The sequence below is a fragment of the Lytechinus pictus genome, chromosome 2, assembly GCF_037042905.1.
Source record: "Lytechinus pictus isolate F3 Inbred chromosome 2, Lp3.0, whole genome shotgun sequence".
NCBI classification, from domain to species: Eukaryota; Metazoa; Echinodermata; class Echinoidea; order Temnopleuroida; family Toxopneustidae; genus Lytechinus; species Lytechinus pictus.
This window is the reverse complement of record NC_087246.1, coordinates 22,798,870-22,822,541: the sequence shown is the minus strand read 5'-3', so window position 1 is coordinate 22,822,541 and position 23,672 is coordinate 22,798,870. Positions and strand designations below refer to the sequence as shown.

Below are 23,672 nucleotides of genomic sequence, written 5' to 3'. Positions count from 1 at the left end.
TTGATTTACTTTTTTTCCCTCAAAAAAGTAATTACCCCCACAAGATTTATTATATTTTGTTAGCTTTCTATCAAATTTGAATTGATGTACAATAATTAATCAATATTGATTGGAAATCTATGCTAAATGAACTCAAAGAGAAACAAGAAAATGGGTTTTAAATAGGAAGGTAATGTTGTCGGACAATTATGCTTGAAAGTCAAACAGTTTTCCTGTAGCGCATGTTTAAATGATCTAAAGTAGCCCTATTCAAGGAATAAAGAAAATATTCTTTATTAGACAGGCAACCTCTGAAACAGTTTTGACCGCTTCTCAGTAACATTGATTACGCTTCTTTTTTTAGAATGTCTGCAGATAACTGTTTCTTAATTTCTGCATTTTGGGCATTAGTGTTTCCTTTGTTTTAATTTTGTTTAGGTTTGTTTGTATAATTTAAAGAGGTACAGTGAGCTTCTACTTTTTTTAGTAGTAAATTATTTTAAAGTGATTTTTAATAGCAGTAACCATAAAGTTCTATTTTATCATTGATGTTCTTATCATCCATGTTTAGAACATTTCCCTCTTATTTTCCTCACACTTGTAAAGCACTGTAATGGTCTGAGGTTATTTCATATCTTACAGTATTAACTAAAATATGTTTTTTTATCATTTCAAATGGAATTTAAATTTGTTGATGTATGTACACTGTACATCACAAATCATGTACTTTCCTTTTATGTCTTTACTTGTGGTACATGTACATGTATATTAAAATTGAAATAATCATTGTTTTTGTATATCTTGTCACACTGTATCTCTATAAAGACAGTGGTGTCTTATCTTGTATTAGTAGCATAGTTTATTGCTCATTTGCATAACTAGGGGATGAAAATTAGTTGATATTGCTCTGACCTGCCAAACTTGCTAATTTTGTAAATAGTTGTTGTAGATACGAATGATTTTGATTGAGGCATATTATCTTTTCATTTGTCATTTACTGTATATAATGTACAGACATTAATGTAAAGCCAATATTTAATTATTTATGCAGCTTGTTTGTGTGTGTTGTTGTGTGTATAAGTAGCAGACAGAAGATAAGTGATTCGTATCAGGTTTTATGAGTGAGTGAATGCATGTGAGGGAGAGAAAGAGAGAGGACAATAGTAAGTTAGAAGCAGTTTACTTGTTATGTGTGATTGATATATTTTTCTTCATCTGATGTGTGTACATGTACTTGTCCACGCAAAAATAAAACTGATCAAAATATCAAACTGTAAAATCGAGTTGCCGTGTCTTTTGTTCTCGATATCTTTCCCTGTGTTTATTTATTTTGTACGATGTTGCCCATTACTTTTACTTTGAGTTCTAATAATAGTGAAAGTCCAGCTTATTTGAATATGATACGGGATGGATCTTTCTTATAACCATTTGGGTAATTGTGTACCAAGGGGATGTTTCACAAAGAGTTCAGTGTGACTGAACTCATGCTTAAGTGTGACTTAAGTCAAGTTTAAGTGTAACTTAAGTCATGCGTAAATACCAATGCTCACATGATGTGTTACACGCAATCATACTGATTAATACACAATAGCGTGCATCCTTTTGGTATGATTTGACCAAAGCAGCGATGCCTTTCATACCACATGCAACTGGGACTCTTTGGCCCGAATTCACAAAGGTGGTTTTGAAAACCCACGGTTGAATCCATGGTTTATACAGATTTCCTGTATAAATTACGCTTAATTTAGCGCGTATCGGGCGTGTGTATAAAAAATGTCCAATGCTGATGCGCGCTTTTGTCACAGTGCGCCAGTTACCGTGGTTATCCACGCTATTTTATTCATGAGTCCACTCTTCAAACAGTGGACTCCTGAATAAAATAGCGTATCTAACCATGGTAACAGGCGTCAGTTTGGCGCACTGTGCCAAAAGCTTGCATCAGCATTGGACATTTTTTATACACACGCCCGATACGCGTTAAATTAAGCGTAATTTATACAGGAAATCTGCATAAACCATGGATTCAACCATGGGTTTTCAAAACCACCTTCGTGAATTCGTCTTTGTAATCACCCCTTATATATTTCATGAATAAGACCCTCTTTATTTATGGAAGGTCAGGTCCAGTATTTTGTGATGGCCAAATGTGATCAGATTGACTGCTGAGTAATTGAATGAATGACCTGGTTTCACTTATGTCATTGAACTGTCTATATTGTTTTGAATATGTAGGCTACTATTACTTTGATTATATTTGGTTATTTTGTTGAACAGAAATAAATAAATCTAAAATCTAAATATAATCTATGGGTGACTAAGTAAATAATTCTTTGAATGAAGGAATATATGCTTGAAATTGAATGAAATATTGATTTCATGAATGGTTGACTGAGTGAACATTTCCGAGTTTGACTTATAGAGAATACGATTGAAAGGATAGATTGATTTTACTTGGTGAATTGTTGTTTGAATGAGAGAATATATGATTGAAAGATAGTTGACTTACTGAATCAAATATTGGTTTCCTGAATGTTGACTGAGTAAAATAATGATTCTTTGAAAGAGAATGATTCTTGAGTTTCAATAATGGAACTTGATTTAATGGATGTTTTAGTTATTGAATGAAAGATTAATTTTATGATTGATGACTGAATGATTTTTAGAATGAGGGAATAATAAAAGTATATACATCTCATATTTTTCTCATTCAATTATGGATATAGTTATTATTCTTTTAATTCATTATTCTGTTAATTATTCATTCCCCGTCCTTTCTTTCACTTTATCATTTCTTTCACAGAATTTTTTATAAAAAGTGTGAAATTGTACGTTTGGTGGGTAGCAAAAAGCATCTTTCATTTGAAATTATTATAATTTACACAGCATTGTCGTTTTACTGACCCAAACAACATACATATTTGGCAATATGATCTTTTTTCTTAGCAATCGTACAGTTAGGCCTATATGTGCTTAGCAATGAGCCTTAATTTTGCTGTAGTGGTATTTATCATTATTATTATTATTACTATTTACTATTATCATTTGTTTGGCGTCACCTGTGCCTGGGAGGCGAAAAGGCCGGGGCCGGACCGAATATGTCATCCGCCGATCTCTCATCTCCCCAACATCATCATAAATTTGATTTTTTTTTTTTCTCACGTCAAATTCTTTCAAACTTGTTCATCGATTAGTTAACTTTCGAAATTTGGGGTTCGCTAACTTTGCGCACTTGCAAAATTTTATTTTTATTTTATCAGAATCACAATATCTCGATCTCCGGCATCACCGAAGCCACACCCCCTCTAGTCCCAGTCCCAGCCAGCCCCACCCCTTCTACGCTGTCAAACGTCAAACAGTTAATATTGCTAGTATAAATACTAAGCCTTAGTTTTGTAATGCTTATCTTGATTTTTTTTTTTTTTTTTTTTTTTTATTTAAACATCAGTATATGAGTCTATATGATTTATGAAATAGTAATTTTTTAATCATTATTTATCTAAGATTTAAATTGAGACTGAATAATCATATTTTCAATTGATAAATATATGTATTTTGTAAAAAGGGTATGAAGATAAAGACAAACATGCTTTATTTGTTGACAAAATTGTAGTACGAGTCACGGGGATGAGCGGACGATCGACTGGACGAGCTAGGCCCGCTAACATTAACAAAGCCCGCAAAGCATAGTACCGGTAGTCGGCGGTACGTACGTACAAACAAACAGCAAAGATACATAACCAGTGCAGTGCCGGTGAGATTTCGTCGTATATAAATTATAATTGTGGTCACCGTCAGGACTTAGCCTTAGGATGGTAAGATATTGAAATTATAATCAGCCGTACTTTCTCATTATTTTTTTTTACATACAAAGGTAATATAGAGATGAAGAGTTCAAGGTGGCAAGGAAAGGCAAGATTTATTTTTTACTGATGTCTGATGATTTGCGAGCGAGATGACGATCGTGATGCGACTCTTGGCTGCCTCTGACTTGGCTGATGTCTGTCTTGTCTGAGCCTTTATTATTTTTAAGTTGACCCTGTTTTAGCCGCACTAACGTTAGTGTCGATAATTTTTATCCTCTTTTTTAGGGGCCTATAAATACACTGCACTACACAAGCCGTAGCGGCCTATAGATCTGTTTATTCTGAATAGCTAAAGTAGTAGTACGGTACGGTAGTTAAGTTAGTACGAACACTTCATTTATTGGGAAATTTTGTTCTGAATCTCCATCATTCTCAGGCCTAGAGAGGATTTCCCCACTGTAATTGTTTGAATTCGCCGTAATTTTGATATGGATGGAAGTTAGCAAACAAAATCATGCAAACATGCAGCAACCAAACATATCAAAACTATGGCAAAATCAAGCAAAGCGATGTCTGAATGAGAATTGAAAATGACCTCGAGATCCAACCAAAATACTGCCGTTCCCTATCGCGTTATCATTGATTTTAGTGACTTGATTCTTGACAATGATGTAGAATTACAGAGAAGTTGTGTTTTCTGTGGGAAAAGTTTTGCAATCAACTACCGGTATTTGACCATGGTCATATGTTTTTTACTTCGATTGAATATACGTTCTGGGCTCTTTGGTATTTGAAATTTCCTGGAAGAATGGTCAAAATGGTTTTATGCCCGGCAGCCATGAAATTGTTTGGTTTAAGGTAATGATTTTCAAGGAAGTATTTTAGCCAAACTTCTAGTTTTTTATTGTCAAAATTTTGTATTCAACTCCCTTTTATTCCAATAGAATATAATGCTTTTTCATTCTAAGCCTTAAAGATAAATGAAGGCAGGAGCGATTGTCGTAGGAGCAGGATTGAACCACAGATTGGATTAGGACTCCACACAATGTAGATCTACATGTATTCTATGAAGGCATGTAATCTGTGTCTTTCTGCCTTTCACTTCAAATTTTCTTATTTATTTTACTTGTTATTCTTCCTTTTGAACAGGAGAACAAGGACAACAAAGTGGACCAGGTCTTGATAATGGACCCGTCTCTGGTCTATCGGCCTGACATCTCAGATGAAGAGAAGAAATACCTGGGCTTGACTGACATATCACAAGAGACAGAATTCACGCCTGGAAAAGATGAGGCTGACTTCCGGAGATTTGATGTAAGGTGTAATTACACGTATAGGCCCATATCCTGGAACAACGGACTACAATGTATATTGTAGAACCCTATATATATTGCCATGAAGGCAAGTGAGTCTAAGAATCCCAGCCCACAATGCTGCATGCATATTATATTGAAAAATATTTCCCAAATATATGCTCTTGTAACAATTAATGATAGATTTATTTAAAAGTCCAACTCTGCCAACCAAACATTCACTAAGAACCAATTTAAAACCATGTCATTCTTATATTAATTCCCCATCTTTGTCTGATATGATATGTACATAAAATTATTCGATTTCAGGAAGACCATGGATTTGATGGAATTTCATTGAAAGCACAATTTTGAAGGCCAATAAATTGTTACCCTAATACTGCAAAAACATTTTTAGAAATCTCCTGTACAAGCAACCCAGCTTTGCATTGTATAGCAGAAAATGTTCAGTTTTAATCTTAAGGAATTATATTTTTTAACAGATTTTCCCGTTAATAATTGATTTTTCACTGAATTTGTCAATGAAGAAAAGACATTTTGTAGCTTTATGTTATTCCAGATATTTTATAAGATAGGTCTATTTGCAATTGTTTCTGGAGCACTATATGTGCATGGCTTGAACTGTTAAAATTGCTGAAGAGACACCTATTGCTTCCACTCTGTTTGTAAAAAAATCAACCCTTTTAAACAAATTCTGAGTTCATCGAGACATTAATAAAATCTGGCTTGTGTTTTACAATAGGCTGCTTGTCAGTTACACACAACTGCAAGAAATAAATCAGCATCAAAATCATTACTCATTTATTTCTATCTGTGCAAGGTTTGAAACTTCCACTTTTTTTCTTGATCAAAAGTTTCTTAACAATATTGACATATATTAGCATTGAAATTTGGATTAAAGCCACTGATCTGAAAATTTGGAAATAGAATTGAATGAATGGAAATTCTAGAATTTGTCTACGTATTCATGATTTAATAGTTCAATTCTGGGTCCTCTGGATAACAGTTTCTAGCCATTTTTTTTTTAGTTTTACAGAGATTCTAGTGCAGATTTATCTGCAACTGAAATCACAAAAATATTTTTTCTTTTTTTATCTTCTTTCTGTTTATATCCTTAATAAAAATACAATTTCAATTTGTCAAATTTTTAAAGTCAGCACTGAAATGAAGGAATATAAATTCAAAATCATGCCTGAAAAAATATTTTTTCCAGTTTTTGCCAGATGATAATCTTATCATCATCCATGTATGTTAGAAAAAAAAAATCATGCTTACTGGTATTTGTACAAATTCATTGGCCCTAATTCACAAATGAGGTTTCAGATTTGTGGTTTTGAACGATGGCTTGTGCAGATTTCATGTATTGATATATTGAGTATATTGCATAAAAGGTCTGATAATCAATGTGTGTCTATGTCAGAGGGTGCTGAATTCATGCTTGTTGCTAGGTGGGAGCATTTCAGTTTTTAAATGAGTCCATAGTTTATTATGATTGATTTACATTGAAATGGACTCCAGTCATGACAAGCATGAATCATCCTAGAGTCATCCTACCATGATGTGCATTTATTTTATCTTTAATACATGAAAATGTGCTTACCCGCATGAATTTAAAACCACAGATTCAAATGCCTTTTCATGTCATTCATTCTTGCATACTTTGCACGAAAGCTTTCATTTCTGTGTTTCATTTTGCACTGTGGCTGGTGTATACTTTGATACTCATTCACTTGTTTTTTTTAGCATATATTTATTGATGTATGAATTAATTCATCAATTCTTATTTTAAAGTTGATAAACTTGCATTTATATGTGCAATCAATCTTATTGTTGATGTGAAGGATATGGCAAACTTTGGGTTTTTTTACGTTTCAGGGTAGTATGGCAATGATTTGTTCAACAAAATCTAAAAACAAATCTCCAACGAAACATCTTGCAGAGACCATTTTTATTTGAAAAAGAAATGTGATATGAAAATCAGTTCTAAAATTCTAGAGTAGACAGAATATCACTTAAACATGAAATACTGTACATGTAAGTAACTGTAATTTGCAATTCAAACATCTCACTTACACTGTAATTTACACTGTTCATGTAGCTTCATTAGATTTTAGTTTTCACTTTAAGATGTTAGTATAACACCGTACAAAGTGTGATTTTGATATTAACTGAACTCTATATTTGTAAATTTTAGATACTTAATTTTATATAAATATTTCAGTAAAAAAAAATACTTCTATATTTTAGTATAAGACATTTATTTGTAGGTACATGTATTATCTAGCTCTGAACTCTGGGATTTTACTAAACATGTCCTTTACTCATGGATGTTAGACTCCAAATTTGAGCACTTTGTTAAAGCTTCCTGGTAATTTGAATTTAATACTTATTTTAAATGATTTCTAATCTGGCAGGATGATGACAGCAATGCCACTATGGCCCAAGTGAAGAAGACGTACTATCTCATGCACACTAATCAAACGTATGACTATGTCATGAAACAGGTTAGTTTGAACTTATCTCATTTCTAGAAAAGGTGACCATACATGTATGTACTGTTTTGCTCAATGAATATGAAGAACTCTAAAAATCACTAAAAAGGGAGTACAAAGCTGTGCAGCCAAGCATAGTTTTATTGCAAAAATTTGTATTAACAAAAAAAATGTTATGGTCCAATAGCAAAATCACCGAAAGTCGTAGGCCTACACATAAAAAAATAAAAAGCTGACACACTGTTGACTAGTATTGTACTATACATGTAGGCTGAATACTTCTAACTATGCATTGTGCGATTCATGCATGAATAGCTCGTCCTTTGCTTTTAGGATTTATCTTCTTTTTTTTTTACTAAAAAAACTTGTGAACCAGTTACAAGCCTTACGTTTCCTGAAAAGGTACTTTTTTAAAGTCATTCCTGGGGAGAGCCCGAATGGATTATTTTCTGACCCCAGACTTTGTAAAAGCTTTTGAAATACATGTATGTCTGATACAGACATTTTTGGGTGAAGTTACCAAACTCTATGTACCAGCAGATATTCTTTATATAAGCCAGCTTCAGGCCAGAGGGAGTGGGATAATACACCCTTTAAACTGTTTGTCAGAACTCACAAAGAAGTTATATGGGACTCATTTGATACCCCCCCCCTTCATTGCTAAATACAGAGAGCAACATTTGGCATAAAATACATGTACCTCCAATATATTCAATGTAGATTGAGTTTTGTAGAGTTCTCAATTTAAGCAGTTGCATCCACAGTTAAGTCATGTGACAACTGACTAGAAATAATCTATCAGTTTTTGTCAAGGCCATGACAAGGCCTGGTTTAGTCATTAAACAGAAGAGAGTGAGTCACATGATAGGCTTTATGTAACTGAACTTTAAACACCTTATTTTATTTCGGGTGTTATACTGATTTTCATCAACATCGCTGTTGAATGCTTGAATGAGAAAGTGAACAGTTTTGATGTATCAATTACTCTTTGAAAGAACAATGAAAGTTAAGCACACTTCGTCAACTTTTGGTATTTGTTTGACTCAAATGCAAAGTGTACTTTACAACTACATGTACAAGTAATAGTCAGCTGCCTTTCTTATTTTAATTTACTATAGAAATTTTGATTGCTTCTGTCAAAGCAAAGTTTGAAAGCCCCTTGATCTTTCAATGAATATCGTTGTGCAGGAACATGATGGGGATTTCATGTTTTATTGGTTTTGGATGATAATGTCCACGCAATGTACTTTAAATCAACACACTAACTGAGATGTGGTTTTGGAGGCCACTACAAATGTAATAATTGATTGTTATATCAACAAATCAATAATTATGTTGACACTGACTGACCTCTTAATATACAACACTATCTTCTGTGTGTATTTTAATTCACACAGGGAAATTAAAATTCTTGTATTGATTCGGCCGTATTACCACAATTATTGTAATTCTTGACATTAGATTTTGGTTATTTGAATATATTGCTGAAATTTTATTTTGTTTATTTTGGTAGTGTTTAATCTAAGCTTTCATGGGTTGGGTGAAGAAAGGGTAGAATCTTGTCATTTTTGGACAAGTCCACCCCAACAAAAAGTTGATTCGAATAAAAAGAGAAAAATCCACCAAGCATAACACTGAAAATTTCATCAAAATTTTATGTAAAATAAGAGTTATGACATTTTAAATTTTCACTTAATTTCACAAAACAGTTATATTCACATCCTTGTCGGTATGCAAATGAGGAGACTGATGACATCACTCACTCGCTTTTTCTTTTGTATATTATTATATGAAATATGAAATATTCCAATTTCTCCCTGTTGTGTGAAACAAAAATTAATTCCTCCCTGAACATGTGCAATTAGCATTGTTTAATACTATATGGTTCAATCAGGTTGGTCCTTCTTGTCAAATCTAAAAAAAAAGGAAATATTGTATAATTCAAACAATAAAAAACAAAAGAAATAGTGAGTGATGGACATCATCGACTGTCTCATTTGCATGTCACTGAGTTGTGCATAATCACTGTTTTGTGAAAAATAAGCGAAACTTTGAATTTCAAATGTCATAACTTTCTTATTTTACGTCCGATTTTGATGAAATTTTCAGCATAATGATTGTTTGATTTTTCTTTATTTATTCAAATCAACATTTTTCTGGGGTGGACTTGACCTTTAAGGCAATTTGAAGGTAATAATTTTTCAGCCACTCTTTACTAGAATAGGTACATGCATGACAGTCTAAAATTTTGTTTTTTTCAGCATGAGAAATGGCTAAGCTTCACCCTAGGTGAGATGACTGTCATGGAAGCACTTGATCTTCTTAACAGCCTCATTGATGAATCAGATCCTGATGTAAGTTCAGTTCGCGTTCATCTCCATGGGTGTCAAGATAAAGGTCTGACTCTGTACTGAAATTATGGGAAATAAAAAACTCAAAATTTTCCTTATATTGCACAGGGAATAATTTTCCCGGTTTTGCATTGCAATTTGCTCTACATTTTTTTTACAGACTGTTACACAGAAAAGTCTTCTGTAGCAGGTTTTACCAACGACTATACGGAACTTAATTGAGCTTTTCTCTTATGACTGAAAATGCTGATCGATTTTGGAAAAGCAAATTATTCCATGTTATATGTTTATTATTTACTTTACCGAAGCTGCAATGGTGATAAATAAATTATTTTAGTAATGATATTCTGATACAATTATGAATAAATTGAGCATGTCCAAATGTGCTGACATATTGAACTTAGAACTGCTGTTAGAAATTTGTGTCACAATTGGCTGTTTATAGTTAAAACTACAAGATTAGACCCGAGTTTAGATTAAACCTGAGTTTGGGTCAAAGTTGTGTCCTTGTCCCAAGTTTGGATTATGAAAAGATATTTTTTTCAAATAAAATGGGAGGGTTTTTATAACTCACGAAAGCAGATACATGTGTGATATCACAAAAACTATACTGACTTGAGGCATCAGTGTAATGAGCATGCATAAAATAGGAAGTAGCTGCTTTGTGCAAGTGCAATAGCAATATTTTTCTATACAGGCACATTAAAGAAGTTGTATTGCAGGTGTAATGTTGCCTAATGATAATGGTTTGATGGATCATTATAAAGCTGAAAATATCCTCTTCCAGAATTTATCTTTAATTGAAAATTCATAACTGGTGTCTATTTGATGGTTTTGTGGTGCCTTGTGAAGAAGCTGATTTTTTTTTTTCATTTCTCCCACTTTTATTTTGACAGACTGATCTGCCTAACATCTACCATGCCTTCCAGACTGCAGAAAGGATTCGAGAGAAGCATCCTGATAAAGACTGGTTCCATCTCATCGGTCTTATTCACGACATGGGTAAAATCATGGCCATGCACGGTCAACCACAGGTAAGATAGGAACAGATACCTGGTAGGTGTTTCATAAAGCTGTTCATAAGTTAAGAGCGACTTTAAGAATGACTGGTGAACCTTTCTTACGCTCTAAATAATCACTAATGAACATTTAATGGTCAGTATCATTTAACACAAGAAAAGATCACCAGTCGTTCTTAAAGCCACTCTTAATCTACAATCAGCTTTATGAAACGGCCCCCAGTCTACTTATTAAAAGACCATGCAGTTCTTATTACAGTATGTAAATGGGGAGTTTTTGTGACATGAATATAACTTGTGAGGATGCTGGCTAAGAGAAAAATATGAATCAAGTCATTGTGAGGGAACATGAATGAGCTCCATGTTTTTTAATGACATTGTTCGTATAGAATAGCAGTGTTGTGTGAAATACACTCCATTTGGGAAGAAGACAGAACAATGCTTAATAAAACAAGTGATCCACCATCTGTCAGAAGGTACAGTTTATTGGCAGCATGGTCGTGGCATTTCTATACGCTTGCATGGACTTCCATGGAAACCTATTGTCCTTCCAGCTACCAGCTCCCAAACTCCTGTCTAGAAGTGAAAGATCCCTACTGACACCATTTGGCCGATTGCCCTGCTCCACAACACTCTTTTGTAAAATTCCTTATCAGTCACATTGCAAGATAAAAACTTCTATCATTAGCTACAGATATGTATCAATTTGATTGTATTGAAGTAGATCTGTAATAGAATGGTCTCTTTGTTTATAATAAGTTTTGTGAAACCAGGCCCAGATATTGGGTGTAACCCAAATTGTGTTGAAAGAGAATGATATCATGTTCAAATAATGGCTCAGATATCATTATGATTTAAAAATCCAAGTACTTTCTATGGAAATTACATTATTAAAGGTTTTAGTTTGATATTTCAATACTACAACTCATCATAAGTTTAGACCATTTTCAGGTATCAGATTAAGAATTTTTGTTTTATCTAAAAATACTATGTATGTAATCACTTTGAGGAAACCGATCTCATGAATGCAACCATTCTTTACCCAGTTTTCGACTGTAGGTGACACGTTCGTGGTTGGCTGTCTCCCTCCTGAATCCCTGCCCTACGGCCTGAAGAGCTTCACCGACAACCCTGACCTCCAGGACCCCCGTTACAACACCCGCCTTGGTATCTACAAGGAGAATTGTGGCCTTAGCAACGTGACCATGTCATGGGGTCACGACGAGTATCTGTATCACGTCTTAAACAAGAATAAGACGACGTTGCCGGAGGAGGGTCTTTACATGGTGCGCTTTCATTCTTTCTATCCATGGCATCGGGGTAATGAATACACCTTCCTGACTGACAATAAAGATAGAGAGATGCTGAAATGGATCCATGAATTCAAGTGAGTTGTTCAGTACTCTTTGATTTTTTTTTCTTATTTTCTTGTTTTGGTATAAATATATACATGTATGCCCCTAGTAATTATTAACCGCACACCAAAAATTATATCTTCCAACCATATCTTTCTCTTTCTGTCCACCTGAATGACAATTAATTTTGAACTCATTGCTAATTTATTACGACTAGTTTACATTTTATTGGACTGTTGTGGATATTTTGGGCAAATTACCATGTCTTGTGTATCTGTTTGCCACACCTTTTTAATGTATCATTCTTTTGTTGCACTACTTCCAAGCATTTCAAATTCATTTTTTTCAGTTTGCTGCTATCAAACTTTGTCTCTGTCTTTCTCTCTCTCTTGCTGGCTCTCTTTCAATCCCAGTCCTCCCTCCCACTCCATCTTTCCTCATGATACATTTATTATCACTGACATTACCTGGAAGATTTATAAGGTAATGAAAAAAAAAGAATATCATCATTAGAACATATTGAATAATTTTTTAAGGTACATTGAAGATAAAACCACAGTGTAAGAAACCCTAATTACAAGTCTTGAGACATGCATGGTACATGTTGATATTCATTTCATCAAAGTTCATGTGGATTTCTCTTTCTTGTCTGACAGCAAATTTGATCTGTACTCCAAGTCAGACAGCGTGCCCAACATCGATGCCTTACGACCTTACTACCAGTCTCTTATTGACAAGTACCTTCCTGGAAAGCTGACATGGTAGATTCCAGCAGAATTTCTTTTTTGAACTTGGCCGATTTCATCTATCTGTGAGATAGCAACGTCCAGGAGGATATGCAGGAAATCATTTTGACTTGATCTAATAATTATTGTGTGATGTGCATGATTGCTAACACAGGGACATTACAAGGTGTACGTGTGAAATGGGAAGGTGATTAGAAAATGCAATAAGATATTTTTGTATTAATAGACGTATTATAAAAAGTGATGACTTATTTGGTTGTGTTTGTTCATTAATCATATATGTTCATATATGTTAATAGCTATCAGCTACCCTGTGCCCTAACCTTTCCTACATAGCTCAGATGATCAATGCATGTACAGCATTGAGGAGGCACTATCTCTTTGTTGCATTTCATCTCTTTTTTTTTAATTCTTTTTTTTTCACTTTGACTTGCCATTCCTTCCGAATTGAAAAATGAAACAATTACCTTGTTCCCTATAGATCTCTTTGCCTCGATAACCTGTGATTTCATATCAAATATCCCCCCTCCCCCAATAGAAGCAAGTCATTTAATGGTTGTTTCATGTGGGTAACTTTTGATTATGTTCAGAGGGAATTTAACTTAAGCATGCATCCCCCCCGGCTCTCGTACTTAGGCTGATATCACAAAGCTTAGTGACTGATCATAGGATTGATTTCTATGATACTATATTAATATAGTAGTAATCATTAATTATATATGAATAGTTACGCATACTTTCATTCATTATGTTAGTATCATGTGTATGCCTTTATATCTTTCATTCACATATTACATACATGCATATTAAATGGAGATTTCCTTTTTATTCCTTGGTTTCTTGGGACTTGTTTGGGGTCATGACCTCCAAGGAACCCCCTCACCTTCACCCTCGCTTCAATAGGTCCATCAGACTGTACACTTACAAATGTACCGGTACTAGTCAAATTGTTAACTATCAAGAGTGTGTGAGCAGGAATGTTATTCTAAATAACACTGTCTTGTTTTTGTGTATAAATGTTTCACTTCTTCCAATACAAGATGATATTCATCTGTTTGTGATACTAGTAAATTGCAATGCAACAACACGCAAACTTTCAATTGTAGAAAAAAATTTATATTGTGCATACATGAATTCATCCTTATTATATGCATTATTTTTGTTATACATTTATTACTGTAGATTGTTATAGCTATGGTTATCTTTCTGTAATATTATATGAAAAAACTTTTTTTAGAATTACATACGAAGCTTCGCGCTCCCCAAGCCTAACATTATGAATGTCTTATCAGAGGTGATGTCAGAGGCAAGTAAACTGAAGCTTAGATTTGCAGTGTAACTTCTGCAACGAACAACAGAAGTACGTGTAGTTATGCTGCGCAAGCATATATCAATATTTTTACCAAATATCAATGTTTTTGCCCCCAAACCCTTATAGATGTTGCATCACAAATCTATCACTGCCTAATGTTTTCTCCTGGAAATATAGGTATAGTATCTCTTGATTTCTTCTAAGATAAAGGATACCCACTTTAGGGTTTTATTGCTAAAAGGGTTAGTTTGGTGTTGCCTCATGGACTTGGATATGGGGTTATATTTTGTTTGGGTGCAATTGCTGGTGGAAGCATAGAATGAACCAAAGCTTTTATTGCCAGGGCAAGGGTTATCATACAGAGTGATGAATGCTTGCAAACAGTGAATTCAGGAATTTTCCGGGGCCTGTAAAAGGTTTCAAAAGGTTTGTAAAATGTAACAAGATAGTTTATGAACACTTTTTCAGTTTTGACATTTATTTATGTGTTTGAAATTTCTTTGTGAATCTGTTTTTGCAAACGGTTGTTTGTGTTTGCTAGACAGTCGTATACTTTTTTGCAAACAGTTTCAAAACAGTGTCACAACCATATGGATTCTAAATGCAATAACCACAGAAAAAAAAGTGCCTCAATCATTTTGAAGCATATCTTTGTGCATCTCAAACAGTTTGGAAATAGCTTTTGATGTCGCAAACAGAAATTTGTGAAGCATTTGCAATAATCTGCAGGAAAGTTGACAAATCCAAACATTGCTAGCCACAAACATTCGTTCCTTGGTAAGATACAATCTTTGAGACTCTCAGAGGTTTCTACGGGTCAACCCTTTCAATGAATTCATTCAGGTAGGCCAGTAAGTATTTGTAATCGTGTCTGATTTTCTCAGGAAATTGTGTGGATTTTGCTTCAATCGCAAAATACCGCCATATTTGTGTATGACTTTTTACATAATTTGGGCGTTGAAGTTTTGTACATGTAAATACATTTTAATTGTATATATATGATTCCTAAAAAATGGATTATATGTAATTTAAATTTTATACAATTTATGATGTATCATGTTGAAATTATCATAGTTATACATTAATATAAGGTACTTTGGTGTATGTATATTAAAGTGACAATAGACTTATTTCATTTTAAATTGTACTTGCATAAAACTTTCATAATAAATTTATATATCCAAATATATCTGTGGTGGAGGGTTGTTTTCAGTTGCAACATGAAATAAGGAGAGTTTTGAAATGAGGATTGGAGAAGAGATGGTGGGTAAGAGAGAGAGAAATGGTAGGGGGGTAGAGAGGATAGATGAGAGGTTAAAAGGATTTTAGATACAGTGCGTGTGTATCAGGCATAATCTCCCCATTAAAATCGGATTTGCGATTTTTTTTAATAATTTTTTTTTCAGTTATTAAAAAAAAAAAAATTTACACGTGAAATCCTTTGCCCAAGAACATTCTCATGCTGTTTTCACTGTTTTTTTTAAAAGTCAAATGATATAAATATCATGCAGAGTCTCCTTGAAAAATCACTTTCGATTTCTTTACTAGAGCTTGTAACCCTGACCGGGGTGCCTCGGACTTCGGTGGTGACTTAGCGACCCTTAGCAATTTTTCAGATTTTATTTCAGAGGGGAATATCATGCCTGGTGTATATGATTTTTGAAAACGGGGTGAGAATTCAAAAGGTAAAGAGATATAATACAGTGCATAGGCAAGGGAAGTTGTTCAATTAAATATGTCTGCGGCAGTTTCATAAAGCTTTCCCGTAAGTTACGACCGATTCCAATCGGTTGATGTTAAATCCATTAAATCCCATCTTTGTAGAATGATATATTTGTATCAACAATTGAACATGCATCTGACTGCAAGTTTCATAATTTTAAGAAAAAAAACTCCCACAATAACAAGGGACCTCTCCATATCAACCTTTCACCAGTCAAGCGTAACTTTCAAACAGCTTCAAGAAAAGCCAACTCTGGCCCTTTGACGACTACAATAAAGTGCTCTTAAGTTAATGGTTCGTCTAGTAATTAGCAACTTTTTTGCAACCACTATGCAGACGCTTTCTGGAACGTTGAAAACCTATTGTGAAATCACTATGAATAGATTAGAGAACCTGGACAGCACATCTTCCCAAGATTCAGAGCCGATGAAAAATTGCCAATAGGTTCGTTTGTCCAGAGTCCAGTACAACACTGCTGTTTTGATTCAGATTTTCGACTCTGTTTTGTCGTTGAAGGGCTTTTGACAATAGATTATCAACATTTCAAAGAATGTTGGTTGCGAAAACTCTGTATTGTATAAATGTACAATCTCTGGTGCAGAGACAAGATCGCTTATATTTCCTCTGCCTTCCAAGGAAGTCCAATCTGGAATCAAGTTGGTTTTAGAAAAGCAGAAAATATGAGACAATGGAAGGGGAGAACGATGATGCCCAGTCCTAGGGAAAGTTTGGATCGACATGCAGAACTTTTTATAAATCTGGATAGTTGTGTTTTATGTAATGTTTTCAAAGGCTTCCTGATGTTGCCTACAACGCCACAGGGAATAATTTTGCTTTACAAATTTGAATAGCATTTTTGGTCATAAAAGAAAAGTACTCAACTAGTAATGTACAGTCCTATGTAAAAATATGCTATACAAAAGACTTATGCGCAGCAGTCTTTAAAAAATGTGGAGCAAATTGCGATGCGATACAAGGAAAATTATTCCTGCGCCAAAAGACAAAGCATAATATTACAAGCAAGTTGTGCAGAATGAAGACGAAAGAATCTTAACAGAATCTGAATTATATATTTTCATATCTATATTTATTAACAATATGAACACATGAAACCAAATAATAAGAATTGAGTATATAAAATACAAATAAAAATGACAAGCAAAAAAAAAAAATGTCCAAAACTATTCCATACATGATCTACATCAGCCATGGATCTACAAAGTATGACAAATGAAAGACATTGTCACTATCAATATTGACTTCTTCAATAGGTTATTGATCATGAATGCTGGGAGGTTTTTCACAAAATGTTTATAAACTTATGCACAACTTTAACAGTGACTTGAATATCAAAGCCAGAGGGATATTTTGTCTCTGTAAATTGTTTACGTTAAAATTGAGACAATATCAATAAGCTTGAAACAGAATCAAATCGTTATACATCAGTAACACGTTGGGTGTCCTGTTTGGAATCATATTCCATTCATTTTTAAAATCACTAGTAACTTTGGGAAGAGCATGGTAAAACAGCTCTATTTGAATGCCAATTTCAATATTCTTTCATGATCAATATTACTTGATCTACAGGTGGTTCATTATTTTTTAATGAGTTGATTGATCTTGATAGTTTTGTGATTGAATTTATCATTTGTGTTTGAAATAATATAAATCAATATTTGAGATTCAATACAAGATCATCTTTCTTTCAAACATCATACAATTTTTTATGAAAATGATTCTGTCCTGTATGCACTTGTCATACTTTGCCATGACAATAATGTTTCTCATCACGATTTATTGATGAAAAAATAAATAAAAACATAAAATAAATAACCATTAAACAATACCATAATTATGCACAATAAAAATAATATACTTATAACACAAAATTGAGTGGAAATTTTAAACATAATCCAAATACACCAAGATTTAACCACATAAAACGGTTTCCTAACATAATCAACCTATTTTAACATGAAGTATATATTTCAATAGGCCCTTACTTTCTAGGGAAACTGAGTTATATAATATGTAAATTTGCTGCTTAAACAGTTATTGCTGCGTCGAAATACTAACATCATCATGGCCCATTGCAGGAAATTTTGCTTCAAACTTAAATAAATAAAAAAAGAAAACCAAAGTCTCAATTAGGTGCCTCTGACTGGTTGAAAATAAGGTTGAAATTGACTTTTGATGTACTTTGATTGTAACTCTATGCAACCAGCCCCATTTGATATATTTGAGTTGCTTGTATTATTTGCTATACTAGTATGCCTATCACAACCAACTAAATAAAACAAATGTGTACATCCATTTATAATGTATAATAATTCAAAATCAACCCAACACTGGTAGAGGTCTACTCTCATCTGGATAATCGGGTTAACATATGGCAAGGAATATCAGTTGAATTTGATGATATAAACATTTCACGATAACAAAAAGTGACCGAGAAAACTAAAACGAGGACAAATTAAAAGGCATATAGTTGTACCATGACAGGTACCATTGGAAAATAATGGAACAGACAGCTTGAGTTAATGTCCAGAATTCATACATTTGGTATTTTATGCAGATTTGTGATACAAATTTACTTTATCTAATGTGTTTGGAAAGGGCACTCAGTTGACTTGATAGACTATTTAGTGTTTAGACCATGGTTTCTTCAAATAAATTCGGACTGAATTTTTTATTTTTTATTATAATTTTTTTTTTTTGGGGGGGGGGATCCAGATGACATGTCCTATACTTTCAACTCGCATGAAGTTAGCACCATGTGCCCAAAATTTGCCCTTTGTTTGATATATTTGGGATTTGATATATAATTCTTAAGTTCCAAAAGACACGAGGGATATTGAGAAGAAATTCTGTGAAAATGAATTTTCACTGGAATGTTTGCAAATTTTTTTTATATAGGTCTAATCAAATAGGGATTCCAGTGAGTGATGCTGGGATTGTTAGCTGTGCCAATTCAAATTGCCAAATTTTTCATGATGGAATGATTAAGAACTGGTTTGGAAAAATTATCAGCAAAGAAAAAAGAGGAAATATCACAAATGTGACATTTTCTGGTGAGGAAATATGTTCTTGAATGTTTCAACTTGTGGAAATTTTGTAACTTTTGTACTCCGTATCAAAATGTCTGGATGTGGTAAAACACAAGACGTAGCGAAAGTGGCAAGGCGCATGCGCAAGGCGGGCTTCTCACATTAGGTCGAAGGTACACCGTTCAAAGCAAAATAAGAATTATCATAAATACAATTTTTTTTGCAAAATTAATCAAAAATTACATTTGAATGAGTATGGATGCATCAAATACTCAACAAAATAACAATATAATATTATATCAATCAACATATACAGAGAGGGATAAAGTAATAGTAATATAGTAATATCTATAAAAAAAATAATAAAAAAAATAATCAGGATAAATACATGTGTAGGTCATCTTTCTTCCCGCTGGTAAATGTTCAAGCCTCATATTACAAAAAAAAAATCCCCAACATTTTATCTGGATCATACACTCTACATAAAACTGCAGAAAAATAGGGATTTCTAAATACAGTATGTACATGTACATAGCAAACATTAAATACAGCACATTTGAATATACATGCTTAATATTTTACAAGTCTGAACCAAAATAGATCTATGATACACATGAACAATCTATAAAATGGCAGGATGAATTCTGACTATTTATCCTTTCTCACATTCCTGTTTGTTTGGAATCTTAATAAAAAACAATTTCTAACTAATCAGGAAACAAATTTCATTCTAATACAACATCTGAACGGTGCAATCTGTCTACATCAAAAAGACATTTTCAAATTCTACACAATGAAAAGTTCTGTATATAATTGTTACATCAAAATTCAACATAAATAAAGTTTTTATAGGCATACCATAACAAGAGCCAGTATTATGAAAGTGATATAGTTCCGATATAATTTCAATTCTTGGAATCAGAACTGGGTTATCCTACAGACACCACACATCTTTGGTTTCTGTGTTGGGCCACTTGTCAAACTTTGTCAATTTCACATCAACCACAAGAAATAATCATGATTTATTTCTTACAAACAATTGAAAAAGTGAATATGCATGCCATAGTTTTCGGAATACAATTCATAACAAGTGGAGCGCCTCTGGCAGTCTCACCTGCATCACGCGATTCAATATAGCAGCAGTGCTGACTTTGAAAACTACTATAAAATAATGATTCACAAAAAACACCATTCATATAATGATACAATACTACGTTCATTGACAATAAATGACATTGGACCTTGATCTTGCGACCTAAGACTTGTCAGTGATACTTGATTACCCATATATCCACATTTTATAAACTATATCTGTAGGCTTTGAAAGTTATGACAGCAATCTAATAATTACCTCCAAAATGGCCAAAGTTCAATGACCTTTGACTTTGGTCATGTGACCTGAAACTCGCAAGAGATGTTCAATGATACTTGATTACTCTTATGTCCAAGTTTTATGAACTAGACCAATACACTTACAGAGTTATGGTGATTCAACAAATACCCCCAACATGGCCAAAGTTCATTGACCTTAAATGACCTTGGTCATGTGAACTGAAACTGGCACAGGATGTTCAGTGATACTTGATTTCTCTTCTGTCCAAGTTTCATGAATCAGGTCCATAAACTTTCTAAGTTATAATGGTAATTCAACAGATACCCCCCAAAATGGACAAAGTTCATTGACCTTTGTCATGTGACCTGAAATTCGCACAGGATGTTCAGTGATACTTGATTACTCTTATGTCCAAGTTGTATGAACTAGACCAATAAACTTTCAAAGTTATGATGGTAATTCAACAAATACCCGCAACTTGGCGAAAGTTCATTGACCTTAAATGACCTTTGACCTTGGTCATGTGAACTGAAACTGGCACAGGATGTTCAGTGATACTTGATTACTCTTCTGTCCAAGTTTCATGAATCAGGTCCATAAACTTTCTAAGTTATGATGGTAATTCAACAGATACCCCCCAAAATGGACAAAGTTCATTGACCTTTGTCATGTGACCTGAAATTCGCACAGGATGTTCAGTGATACTTGATTACTCTTATGTCCAAGTTGTATGAACTAGACCAATAAACTTTCAAAGTTATGATGGTAATTCAACAAATACCCGCAACTTGGCCAAAGTTCATTGACCTTAAATGACCTTTGAGCTTGATTATGTGACCTGAAACTCGCAAAGGATGTTCAGTGATAGGTACTCTTATGTCCAAGTTTCATGAATCAGATCCATAAACTCTCAAAGTTATGATGGTAATTCAACAGATACCCTCAATTTGGCCAAAGTTCATTGACCTTAAATGACCTTTGACCTTGGTCATATGACTCGAAACTCGGGCAGGATGTTCAGTAATACTTGATTAACCTTATGGCCAAGTTTAATGAACTAGGTCCATATACTTTTTAAGTTATGCTGTCATTTCAAAAACTTAACCTTCGGTTAAGATTTGGTGTTGACGCCGCCGCCGTCGGAAAAGCGGTGCCTATAGTCTCACTCTGCTTCGCAGGTGAGACAAAAATTATGACACTGATGGATTTCCATAGAGTTATGATTGATTGGAACAATTGTAACTCTTTGTAAGATGGGGCCCAGGTCTACAACAGCAACCACTTCATAACAAAAGCAGTTTTATGGCAATACTACCACCAGCTAAAATACAAATATCAAATATTATCAATCTCTCAAAATAAAGAAATGTAAATGCTTGGGTTCATACATGTAGAATGTTTAGAGACCATGATATTCTATTCCATAGTCTTTACTCCTTTTGTCTTGAACATGGCACATATATAATGACAATATGCAAACTAAGAAGTTCATTTACAGTGGAATCTACATGTAAATGGGTTCTCAATTTGTACATTTAATACATTCCAACCAATTTCTCACAAAATTGGTTAAGAAGGAATTAGGTCTATACAAATATACAAATATGTTTACATACATTGTTGAATTTAGTTACATCAAATGATCAACTTATTTTCATAATTATGTGAAATTCAAAATTCAATTGCTATATATTTCTAATTCACTGATATAGATTAAACATTAGAATAAAGAATATGAGTTTAATTAAAGCAGTAGTATAATTAACATACACAAAATGAAACCTAAATAACCTGCAATCCTGCATCGGGAAATAACATTTGTAGTCAAAATACATTCACAATCATCAGCAGTTGGGTGCTATTTGAGTTGTCTCTAATTGCTTGCATTCATGCTGCCTTCTATACTATAGGCCTACTTTAAGTTTATCAATTACTGCGTTTTACTGACCCAATTGTACAAAGATAGCTTGTGTTAAACAAATTTATTTTAAGTTATGTGCCAGAGGGCACATGAAAAGGTAAAGAGTTGCTGGAAATTCCACTACCCATTTCATGGGGAAAATATGTTTTGGCTGGGTCATCAGGAGTTGCATATAGTATAAAAAAGTTTGCAAGAAGTCTGCCATATCTATCAACACCACAAAGCCATGAGCTTACTAGCTCACATGAACTGTTTGCCAGTATCTTGATGGTGATGATAAGGAATTTTTTTCACATGTACTTGGCACTTTTAAATACTTCATCCCATTCTTTGTCCTAAACTGTAAATGATATTAACTATTTTAAGGATTTTACACAATGAAGGAAGGATCAATAGCAGAAAGCAGTTCCAAAGTAATTATTTCAGAATGTAAAACATACTGCACAATCAATTTGTTGCTATATTTCCCTAGCTTGATTAAAGACAGAAGTTAGTCCTGGCTACGACTTTGACTCTCCATATATGAAACTGTATCAACTCTCACTCTAAGTAAATGTGAATAGCTGTTTATATTGCACCTACATGTACTGGTATTTGGCGGTAAGCAATGGAATCACCAAATGATGACAAATTGACTGGATTCTTCCACAGGTCACATTTATATAAAACATGAATGGAAATACATCCCAATTGTTGCATGATCATTTTGCTTCTTGGTAGAAAAAAAGTATAACACAGCAAACTAAAAAATTGAGTTGGAATAATCTACAAAAGCAGGAATGAACTGATCATTCATAATAAAAAAAAAGTTTAAAACCAATGATTATCAGATATCAAGCAATGAAAATCATATATCAAATATCTACACTGCCAGTCAAGAGAGCCTTGGTACAGCAAGGCTCTGTAACAAAGTGCTTTGATCATAAAACAATTTTTACAATTGATTGGATTGACTTCAATGCACTATCAATTGTGAAAATCAGTTTACAGTCACTTTTCTTTGTGTAATACAGGATGCAGATTTATCATAGAGGCGCTTCCCCCAATCTAACATACTTCATGCCGTTGCAAAACATGGTAATGACCATCAACTTCTCCACTGTCAGATTGCAGAAGTGCTAAATCCTATCTCTTGGTGCTCAGTTAATGCTTCTCACAATATATTTCAATGTGAGAGAAAAAAACAGCTGGAGTTATTCCAACACACAAAGAAAATTCATTGAACTTGAATTCAAAATACACATGTACTGAGTTGCGTTGTATTTATTTAATTTTTTT

General features: G+C 33.6%; 1 protein-coding gene and 1 long non-coding RNA gene across 5 annotated transcripts; one reads left to right on the top strand and one right to left on the bottom strand.

Moving 5' to 3' along the window:
• The first annotated feature begins 3,337 nt into the window (after nt 1–3,337).
• Nucleotides 3,338–15,557, top strand: LOC129254549 (inositol oxygenase-like). Of its 4 annotated transcripts, XM_054893011.2 has the most exons (8): nt 3,338–3,371; nt 3,590–3,791; nt 4,932–5,096; nt 7,510–7,599; nt 9,849–9,941; nt 10,835–10,972; nt 12,004–12,344; nt 12,969–15,557. In XM_054893011.2, the coding sequence occupies exons 2-8, from the start codon at nt 3,789–3,791 to the stop codon at nt 13,075–13,077; spliced, it is 939 nt and encodes a 312-aa protein (XP_054748986.1). In that variant the 5' UTR covers nt 3,338–3,371; nt 3,590–3,788; the 3' UTR covers nt 13,078–15,557. The 4 variants fall into 4 exon arrangements, with proteins under 4 accessions (XP_054748986.1, XP_063969558.1, XP_063969571.1 ...); XM_064113488.1 differs by lacking the exon at nt 3,338–3,371 and having other exon boundaries at nt 3,780–3,888; XM_064113501.1 differs by lacking the exon at nt 3,338–3,371 and having other exon boundaries at nt 3,780–4,034.
• Nucleotides 15,558–17,158: 1,601 nt separating this feature from the next.
• On the bottom strand, nt 17,159–21,448 carry LOC129254550 (uncharacterized). The gene is made up of 2 exons (XR_010296533.1): nt 20,981–21,448; nt 17,159–20,677 (listed from the first exon to the last, which is right to left on the bottom strand). It is a non-coding gene; the product is annotated as an uncharacterized LOC129254550 (long non-coding RNA).
• Between the last annotated feature and the right edge of the window lie 2,224 nt (nt 21,449–23,672).